The 10,432-nt window shown below is 46.6% G+C and overlaps 2 protein-coding genes across 2 annotated transcripts in view; one reads left to right on the top strand and one right to left on the bottom strand.

The window, feature by feature from the left end:
* Positions 1–10,432, bottom strand: part of Angpt2 (angiopoietin 2) — a 49,855-nt gene that overhangs the window by 3,226 nt on the left and 36,197 nt on the right. The window contains exons 5-8 of the mRNA XM_005366227.2: positions 10,104–10,234; positions 5,053–5,154; positions 3,770–3,936; positions 178–308 (exon numbers count right to left, since the gene is read on the bottom strand). Of these exons, the coding sequence (XP_005366284.1) occupies positions 178–308; positions 3,770–3,936; positions 5,053–5,154; positions 10,104–10,234 (531 nt within the window). The remainder of the gene's footprint in view (positions 1–177; positions 309–3,769; positions 3,937–5,052; positions 5,155–10,103; positions 10,235–10,432) is intronic.
* Positions 1–10,432, top strand: part of Mcph1 (microcephalin 1) — a 124,524-nt gene that overhangs the window by 91,769 nt on the left and 22,323 nt on the right. The gene's annotated exons all lie outside the window — the stretch shown is intronic.

Here is a 10,432-nt window from a genome sequence, read left to right as displayed (position 1 = left end):
AGTGTACTGACATCCAGCTAGCATGTCTTCTCATGAGAGTAAGTGTACTGACATCCAGCTAGCATGTCTTCTCATGAGAGTAAGGCCACTGCCCCCATGCCAGCCTGAGCGCCACACGGCCAGCCTGCTAGGCTCTGCAGTTGCTCCTCGCCAACACAAATAGGAAGAGTCGCCTACCTCCCGTGAGCATCTGGGAACACTTGCAGATGCATTTGTCGTTGTCCGAATCCTTTGTGCTAAAATCACTTCCTGGCTGGCTGATGCTGCTTATTTTGCCTGCGGTGCCTGTAAGTCCCGTAAGGTGAATCCTGGAACGTGCAAAGGAAAAAATAAAAACTGTCACTGGCTGGGGTTGTTGATTCACCGTAGTGGAAAATTTCTCATGGTGAAGAATTCCATTCTACAGAAGGCACTCCGGCCGGCTAGTGCACTCCAGTGCCTACTCTGTACAAAATATTTTGCACTGGTATAAACAGGAACCAACTTATCATCAAACCCTCCGACCAAGAGGGATGTTTTCGTGACGACTTCAACACATTGCTGCATCAGTATCAGCAGGGATTGGTGGGGCTTTGTATTCATTTTCCTAGTGCCTCCAGATAAACAGAAGCAGTTGTGGGGTGCGGGGGCGAGGGGGGACTGCAGCAGCACAGAGCGATGTCCCTACAGACCCCTAACCACAGTCCCTGTGGAATGGGTTCTGGATTGCTGGAATGCCCGGATACCCTCTCTGTGTTCCGAACGGGTGGGAGTTAGGATGGAGAGACTAGGAGATATAGAGTGGGTCTTGAGTTTGGGATAGATCTCCGGTGCCCTATAGAAAGTAAATCCTTGCAGCTGCTTTGCCTTGATTCTGAACACTGGTATAATAAACTGTTCTCTGTTAGGAAGGGAGTCAGTGTCAGTGCTCAGACACCTGATCATAGCCAAAGTGTGGCTGGCAGCAGGCACCTGTGCCAACAAGGGAAGTCTAAGAAAAAGGACAAACGTAATCATTTGTTTGTTTAATGTTTTGGTTTTGAGACAGGGTTGCACACTATAGCTCACGATGGCCTAGAACTCACTGTACAGTCCAAATTGACCTTGAACTTGTGGCAGTCCCCTGCCTAAACCTCCCAAGTGCTGGACTTAGACATGTACAGCATGCCCAGTTAGAGCATACAGTTCTGTAGACTATTATATCACTGTTGCAAACTGCCTGTGGGCAGAGGGTGCACGACAGGCCAGAGCTGAGTTTCACATGGTAGTGAGGCTGCAAGGATGTCATATTGGTGCCCTGGCATGCCAGTGCCCAGCTCTAGGAAACGAGCATGCTAAACGCCATGACATGATGAGATCTAGACAGAAGAGGATCTGCGCCATAAGGGGAATCCCTGCAGTGGTGACCAGGAAGTGTCCTTTGAGCCCCTAAATGTACTCTTCTTTGTAAAACTTTCTGCCCTTCCCAACAAGCACCTCGGGATTCAGTTGTCAGAATCTCATGTGGGGACAGGCAGAGAGGAGGGACCACTGTCCAGGGCTCTGCCACAGGTATATACAGTGAGTGCTCATGGCAGACCCAGGACACCGGATGCAGTGTGTGGAATCCTAGCTCTTTGGTATTTGGGATTCTGAAACACGTTTCTTTCCGGTCCTTCTCCTTAAGCCTAGGCAGGCCGGATATGTGCTACCCCGCAGCAGCCCCCCCTTAAGGCTTGTCTTCCTTTTCAGTCTCTTGTCTTCTTTGAAAGGTCAATGCTCAGGGGACTCATTAAGTGTCCCCCAAAGGCAAGTAATATAAGAAAGAAAGCTATTTTTATTAGTCTCTATTTGAAAGGTTGTTCAATTTTAAATCCTTTGGAAGCCTACCAGATACAAGCATTCTTTCAAAACTGTTATTAAGGACAGCCATGAACTGGCCATGACAGTGCCCATGCCTGTAATCCTAGCATTTAAAGGTGGAGGCTGGAGGATATGGAGTTTGAGGTCATCCTTGGCTACATAGAAAGTTCAAGACCAGCTTGGGCTCCATAAATCCTGGGGTGGCGCGGGGGGTGGGAGGGATGTCAGGCAGGCCCACCAACTAATTATCCAATTGCTACATACCCCTTTCTTATACACTTTCAATTTTCTGCCTTTTCTCGTTGGCGAGAAGCACAGTCAGGTGTGTGCCTCAGTCACTCTAAGTTGTATCATGCTCCACCTACCATGTTATCGTCCTGCTAATCACTGTAGCGAGTTTTTTATAGAGTATTTGTTTTACATTTCCAAATAAATTAAGCCTCAAAACCAGCGGGTTTTCTTTTCAAATAGCATATTCAAACTGTGTTTGCATTTCCAAAGGAACCTCAGCTTAACATATTTTTATTATGTCAGTGTGCAAGGGTGCTGACCCATTTAGTAAAATCTCCTTATGTAAACAAGCTAATTCTTCATTTCTGTGTTTCTTTCATCTTTAAAAAAGTTAATTCCTCTATTGTAGATTCCTAGCTGCTGCCAGTGGAGGAAATGTTTAGTTTGGAGTTAGCACAATGAAGAGCACGTGTGTCTCGGGATCGTGACTGCTAGGCTCTGCGGTCAGGTGCGACGTGCTGGGGACAGGGACAGTGCATCTCGTCCCATTCATCTCCCTGCTCCAGAGAAGCCTGAGCTGTGCTAGAAGGTCACTGAGTGCCTCCCCAACGGTTCCAAAGTCACATTAGGCCTGGTCTGTTTTGAAAACAGCTTCTGAATCCTCACCCACTGTCTGTAAATAGCAGGCTGCTCTGGGCAGCACGTAGCTCTCAGGTCAGGCCCCAGACTCTGAGCCGGCTTCCCTGTGCTGTCCACTGTGACCTCCGCAGGACACCAGCCAAGGACGTCGTAGTCAGGCTTCCTCTCCACAGGCTTGGGCGCCACTGACGTGGAGGTGGCACTGTGGGCCATGGCTTTGTTTGTGGAGTGCCTGTTGTGCGTCACTCACCCTCTGTGGCTTCAGTAGCTTTGCTACGTGCTCTGTGAAGAACACAGGCAACAGGTGCCCGCATTCTTGGGATGCCTGTCCTCAGCTGTGCTTCCATCTGTTTCTTTGGTGCTACCATCCCACCCTTCCTGCCCAACACCCCTGTGGAACCTGGATTTGAGAGCACGCTGTACACACTGACGCCACAACCTCATGCGTGGCTCTGGTCATCCTTGCTGATCTCCTACCCATGCTTTACAGCAGAGTGTGTAGTCAGGGCTGCCCATGCCCTTGGAGCATTTGGTTACTGTTGTCAGATGGGGGGCTAGGGGGGAATGAGCCACTAAGGAGGCACCGGGACTTAGGTGTGCTTTCTGCTCTTTAATTTGGAATTGAACACAACTGTTTAAACTTCAGAAAGGGGGAGGGGGGTCTAAGTTAATACCTTTGGGAAGAAAACAGTATGTCTGCTGTTATACAAAATACATATCAAAAGGCTATTTTGTGCTCCCTAATTCTACATGGGGCTCTTAATTGCTTGCTGTCTGCCATGCACACACAGGAAAGCAACAGCTACAAAACCACCCTCACAGTTTCCTGCATGTTGTTTGACCACGGTTAGAAGTCTGTCCTCTGCCTGTCTATCTCTCATCTGTCTCCTAGGAACTGAATTGTGGGTCTTGCCCATGCTAGACAAGTGCAACACTAGGGAGTTATATTGCTAGAGTTTTTAAAGGGAGCAGTGCAGCACCTCTAAGAGAGAGCAGTGCAATACGGAACAGTTCTGCATCGTGTTTGGATGAGCGTGGCTCTTAGTTTCTGGATTTTTCTCAGTGACAGCTTACTCACCTGTAGTTGAGCTCTTCACTGGAGAGGTAGAAGTGCTCATACAGCGAGTGTGCCTCGTTGCCTTCCCAGTCCTTTAGCTGGATCTTAAGCACATAGCGCTGCCTGTTGGTCAGCTGTGAGACAAACTCGTTCCCCAGCCAGTACTCTCCCAGAGGGCTCCCGAACCCCTGCGGCCAAGAGCACTTCAGTTAGCCTGCTGGTTCTTCTTTGTGTCTGGAATCCATCTGCTTATGGTACGGTCAGCAGATGCTACTCCCTACTAGAAATGTAAGATGCTACTCCCTACTAGAAATGTAAGGTCTTATACACAGGGACGATTTTAATTAATTTTGAAAGAGAGAGACAGAGAAACAGAGAATGGGGTGAATGTGTACCAAAGTGTGTTTGTGGAAGTCACCAACACCTCGGGTGTTAGCTCTAGCCTTCCACCTGTGTCTCATTCACCACTGCACATACAAGGCTAGCTGGCCACTGGGTTCTGGGGACTCATGTGTCTTTGTTTCTCCTTTTGGCATGGGGTTACAGGTGAAGGTCACCATGTTCAAGCTCTGTATGGGTTCTGAGGATTCAAACTTAGGTAACCACACTTACATAACAAGTATTTTATGCATGGGTCATATCCCCAGCTCAGGAAATAGATTTTTGATGTTGGTTTTTTCAAGACAGGGTTTCTCTGTGGCTTTGGAGCCTATCCTGGAACTTGCTTTGTAAATCAGGCTGGCCTCAAACTCACAGAGAACCGCCTGCCTCTGCCTCCTGAGTACTGGGATTAATGGTGTGCACCACCACTGCCTGGCTCAGCAAATAGATTTTTAAAGGTCAAGTTTAGGCCTGGAGAGATAGCTCAGTGGTTAAGAGTACTAGCTGCTCTTCCAAAGGACCCAGGTTCCCACATGGCTGCTTACACATATCTGTAACTACAGTCCCAGGGTTTCTGACACCCTTACACAGACATGCATGTAGAGAAAACACAAATGAACATAAAATAAAAATAAATTTTTAAAAAAGTCAAATTTAAGGAACTGAGCTGTTCTCAGAAGGAAACTGCTGTTAGAATATTTAAAGCCACTGACATGACCATGAGCAGAGATATAATTGTAACACTCAGCTAGGCACCCTGGGATGTAACTATAATAGTGATGTTTCTGCCATTAATTATTAATTAATTATGCCGTTAAGACATTAAGCCTCCAACAGAGCAGCTTGCCTGGGGTGCTTCGTATTATATTTCAGTTACTTTGGGGGAAAGTATTTTTTCATGGTGGCTTAGGACGCCTCCTTACCTCTTTATATTCTTTCCACGTTCTCTGGAAATCAACGGTACCGTCTTCCCGGTGCTGGATGACTGTCCACCCACCTCCACTCGTGTCCATATCACAGTAGGCCTACAGGACAAAGCACACAGTCATCACATGGTGAGCAATGGTGACCGTTGTTCTGAGGGCTAAATTGTCAGATTCCTAGAGTGTACTGGAAGCGTTTAGAATGGTGATGGTTGACACGCAGCAGGGAAACATGACACACGGGTGAAAAGTGGACTCCTCGTCGTGGGCTCTGGCTAAAGAGTCCCACCCCAGAGTTGTTTTGGGGAGTGATTCCTTGTGATCAGGAGACTGGCAGATTCCCCTCAGATCCCACATCTGGAACACATAGAAAACCAGAGACTTGTGTTCATAGCGTTGACAACCCTCACTGCCAGCTACGTCCACGCTGTAGAGTTACTGCTCTGTCACTACAGAACCAACCTCTCGTCACATTCCCATGCTCTGGAGCTGTGGGACTTCCATTGTGTGCAGAAAACGCCAGTTTATTGGTGGATTCCTGCCCGTGAGAGCCTGGGGGTTCAGGAGTGCCAGTACCGTGTGACCCAGCTTGGCTAAGCAGCTCCGACACGGGGGTTTGCATTTAGGCTTCTGCACACATCCCTTGCTGCCTGTGGCATTTTCCCCCAGTATTTTATTTCTGCTTTTAAACTGCCTCAGTGGTCTTAAAAAATTTTGTCCAGAACACAAAATTCTTTGGACTTGCATGCTTAATTTCAACTCAGCTGGAGTTTTATTGTATAATTAAAAACCCTTGAAAATAAGATTATAATATTTTTCAATTATAAGATTACAGTAGTACCAAAAACAAAAGTTTTCCAAAAAATAAGGTAATTTCCCTACAGCACACATGGTATGAATAGTAAAGTTCACAACCAGTTTCTTTGTTGAGTGTCTTGGTCTTTGCATACTAAGGAGACCATTTTTCCAGGGTTAGCCTCAATATAACTGCTATGTATTTGTGAGTTAGGATCATAGGGATGAGAGCTAAAAGAGTCATGAGAGCCTCTCATCCTGTTTGTTTGTATTACCTACAAAGAACCAAGCCCCCAGGAGTCCATGTTGTTGGCCCCGTCATTCATGGACCTTGAGACCGTTAGTGGGCTGCTTTGTTGAGGTGTCTGTCCAGCACCATTCTCCCTTTCCATGAAGACTCTGAGCTCATGTCTCCTGCCCCACTGACACTGGGGTGAAACAAAGTTGTATTTACTTATAAGGAGATTACTTCCTCAGTAAAATCATACAAATGCATATAACAGGTCTGCCCCCAGTTGCCTTCATGTACCGATGCTGTGTTTGTTAATTAGCCACTGTCATTTGTGTCCCTTGCATTGTCACCACCACTGCAAACTCCAGACACGGTTGATTTAACACCGATTCCTCTGGTCAGTTACCCAGCTGGTAGTGAAGAGTAGGATTTGAGCCATCATCCCTTTTCCATGACATCATGCTCATGCTGCACAAAGCCGAAAAACGTGAACCTTTTGTCAGTAGACGAAGTCCTTTAGCCCAGATCCACTCTGAAGTCAGTTCGTGAGGTCCTCTATCTTACTTGCCTGCAATCAACCAGCTGACCAGTGCTGTACCATTGTATCAGTATTTCTTCTTAAAACTCCTTAGCACACTGATGAACCCAGCTACACTAGGTAAGGACCCAGTGGTTGTGCACAGAAGTTAACTGCCCAGCATCCTGAGTGGTATGTTGATAGATGGGAAGAAATGTTTGTAGTGATGCCACTGTGTTCTAATAGCATCTGATTCCGTGGGGTCAGAATCATTACAATGGAGGTAGTTGATGGGTAGTATTTAAAGAAGTCTCTTTCCTGCTTAAAGGACCATTTTGTTCTGTGGGAGTCAGAAGCATAACTCCCAACTTTGAGGGTCACTGCTAGTGCATAAATAAATTAAGCAAACCGTGTTTTTCTTGTCTTTGACTCCATTAGTGACCATGACAAAGTTACTAGAACATTCTCTTAATACTTTGTCCAGATTTTTAAGAAATGAAGAACAAAGCACTGTGGAAAACAGAGAATCATGGTTCACTGGGCTGTGAAATTTGTGCAAGAGATAGTATTCTAGTAGAGTATCCACATAGCCAGGAGATGCTCAGGGATAACAACGATAAAGATCTGAAAGGCAGTGGTACCCAGTCAAGGCATGCCCGCTTCCGTTAAAACAAACCTGGAGGCGCTTAGTGCCTTTGATTTGCGTGCCTGGGCCTGGCACAAGGACCCAGAGCCTGAAGCTCTTCAGCAGTGATGCTTGAGTTAAGTACTGTGCTCCAGCTTCAGGCCATGCTGGAGTGAATAAATAGCAAACATCCATGAGCATCAGAAGTCTTAGCCTGAGCAATCTGGGGAAGGAAGCAATTGTGCTTCTGACTAGCAATGTGTGTGCCTGTGCTTCTCACAGATGCCCTTTTGCCTTGTGTATCCTACATACATGAAAACCTACTGTAAATGTAAATTGGTGAAATGAATCAGATGTAAATTTGCAATCCTAAAGCCTTTGATGTGAGCATTATTTCCTTTGAATGAGATGACCGTGTCTGCTGTGAGCTCTGTGCAGGCTCCATGTATTATTTTTTCCAGGGCTATTTCTGGCGTTATGCTTTGTCTGTCATACCATGCTAGGTGGGGTGACAGGTCAGCAGCACAAGGTCACATTGTCATTTATGGGACTCCAAGTCTGCAAGGGCGTTTGCCGGTAACAGCACAATTCAGCCCAGTTATTTCAATTTTTTAAATCTTTGTTATTAGCATATGTACGATCTGTGTGTGTGTCGGTCTGTCTCTCTCTGCGTGTCTCTGTGTGGAGGGGAAGTATGCAAGTGGAAGTCAGAGGATGGCTTCTGATAGCTGATTCTCTCCTTCCATCCTTTGATCCAGGAACCACACTCAGGCCACCAGGCTTGAACGGCATTCACCCACCAGGCCATCACACCACCCATAGACCAGGTATTTTAGAAAAGAAATCAAGGTTGTGAAAGCTTACTGTCCCCTGCTGTGTAAAGAGATCTAGTCTCACTGAGAATATCTGAGAGGAATATAAATCTGTGTCTAAGCATGACCTAGACACATAATCCAAAGTGCTGGCTCTTTCCTTCTTTGTCCCTGTCAAACTGAGGGTAGCATGGTGTTTGGCAGGAAATGGCACTAACACAGAAAAGCATCCCAAGAGTAGTGTGACCATGTGACAGTGTGGTTCCAGTGTTCACGGTGCGCTCATAGCCTCTGTCCATTCTGGGTGCTCCTGTCCCCATTATTACCAGGCCAAGAGCAGGCAGACATCTGGTGACAGACACTAGAATGCAAAGAACTGTCTTGCAAGCTGCCTAGCAGAGCCGGTGGAGACGCTCAGCCTGGGGTTACTGGTTTTTCATCTGCAGCAAGCTGTACAGTTTCCCTCCTCCTGGTGCTCTGCTTCTAGGCCACCAGGGACATTAACCAATTTCCAAGGTTGGTTTAAAGCAGCATGAATGAATTAGAGAGATTTCTTTGCAAAGTATTATCCTAAATAGTACAGTATTTACTTTGCAATTCATAATCGAAGTGTATGTTACTGTTTCAAATTCCACATCTTTAAACACTTAAATGCTTGTATTTTTCTTTGATAGCATGCTAAATTCTGAAGATAATACTAAGTTCAAAAAGATACTGCTGGGGCTGGAGAGGTGGCTCAGCGGTTAAGAGCACCGATTGCTCTTCCGGAAGACCCAGGTTCAAATACCAGCACCCATATGGCAGCTCACAACTGTCTGCAACTCCAGGGTCTAACACCCTCACACAAAATATACATGCAGACAAAACACTGAGATGGATAATAAATCGTTTAAAAAAAGATACTGCTTCCAGGAGCCTCTGAAATTTCTGGTTTTATACAGCATCCCATGCACTTCCTGAAGTGATGCTGGCTCAGGGCGTAGCTGCTCTTACTTGTAGATGCAAGCATACCTGACAACAAGGGGCATGTACGGCTGTCCACCATTCACATGACCCTTCACCCTGATTCTTGGGCAATGTCGTTCGTTCTACCTTGTCAGACCTCTCAGGGAAGTTACAGAAAGTGATTATCTGAAATACAGTCTACCTGGGCTTATTCATGGTACGTCAGTATACCAGACTGCTTGTGGATGGCCTGGTCTGCCCGTGTGTTAGTTAACCTGCCCTGCTGGACAGGGCTGGGGTTCTGAATGCTTTCTACAGATAGAACAGGTACTGAACTGAACTCCCCCATATGAGAGGAAAAAGAATTGCACCCATGGACAGTGTGCTCAGGACGTCTGGACTGCATTGAATGGGGTCATATTCTTCCAACATGAGCTGTGGAGCCCTGAGCTTCCTGGGGACCCTGTGAGCAGGTCCTGGTGTGAAGCAGGCCTGATGCTAAAGGGGCTGGTAATGTGTGCTCTGCTCAGCCCATGTGCAGTCTAAAGAAAAAGTAACCAGTACTGCCAAAGAAATCTTCCAAAGCAGTAAAAGTATTTTTGTTTTGGCATTGTGTTTAGAAAGGGTCTCAGTTATCAAGCTAACCTTGAACATCTGGACTCAAGGAATCCTCCTGCCTCAGAAAAAGTGACTGACTCAACTTTGGGTGCTAAGTGCAGATCTTTCTGCAGTTTGTATGACAAGAAGGGAAGTGTGTGCAAATTAGTCCCTTCAGAACAGTTGCGTTGGGTGTGTTCTCAGTGCGTTCCTCCAGAAAGGAGAGCAACTATTGCTTAGGGGATGGTCAAAGGACAGACTCTGGCTAATCCAACTTCACTTTAATGAAGAGATGTTCATTAAAATGAATGAGGTGATGCCAGCACCTGGGGTCGGGCGTGGGGTGGGGAGCATCCGACTGTCTCGTCATTTCAGCAGGACATGCTCAACATCCCTGCTCTATACCCAACAACAGCAGAGCCCTCAGTGTGTGCCTGGGAAGGGCACGGAATGGGTGCTCAGGGGTTCCTTGGCCTTTGCCGTGACTCAGGGGTGCCCCCATGACTGCTGTAAGGCGTCCTTTCTTACCTTGATCTCCTCTGTGGAGTTGGGAAAGGTCAGCGTGTAGATGCCACTGGTGCTGAGGCCTGACTTGAAGACTTCCGCACAGTCTTTGAAGGTGCTTTGCTCTTCTTTGGGGACAGCAGCAGAGCTCTTAGCTGTGTTTAAAAAGCAGCGGGGCATTTCAGTGGCATTTGTGAATGGAGAGAAGCCTATTATTCAATACTTAGTCATTTGTTCTCATGTAAGCGGGACAGACTGTACTTGCCCCAGAGTTACTCTTGAAGCATGTTTTCCTGTCACTTTGGAAAATTAGTACAATTAGCTCAAATGTATTTATTTGTCTGTGCTCACAG

This window comes from Microtus ochrogaster, unplaced genomic scaffold (genome assembly GCF_000317375.1).
Source record: "Microtus ochrogaster isolate Prairie Vole_2 unplaced genomic scaffold, MicOch1.0 UNK7, whole genome shotgun sequence".
Taxonomy (NCBI): Eukaryota; Metazoa; Chordata; class Mammalia; order Rodentia; family Cricetidae; genus Microtus; species Microtus ochrogaster.
This window is presented reverse-complemented; position numbering and strand designations above follow the sequence as displayed.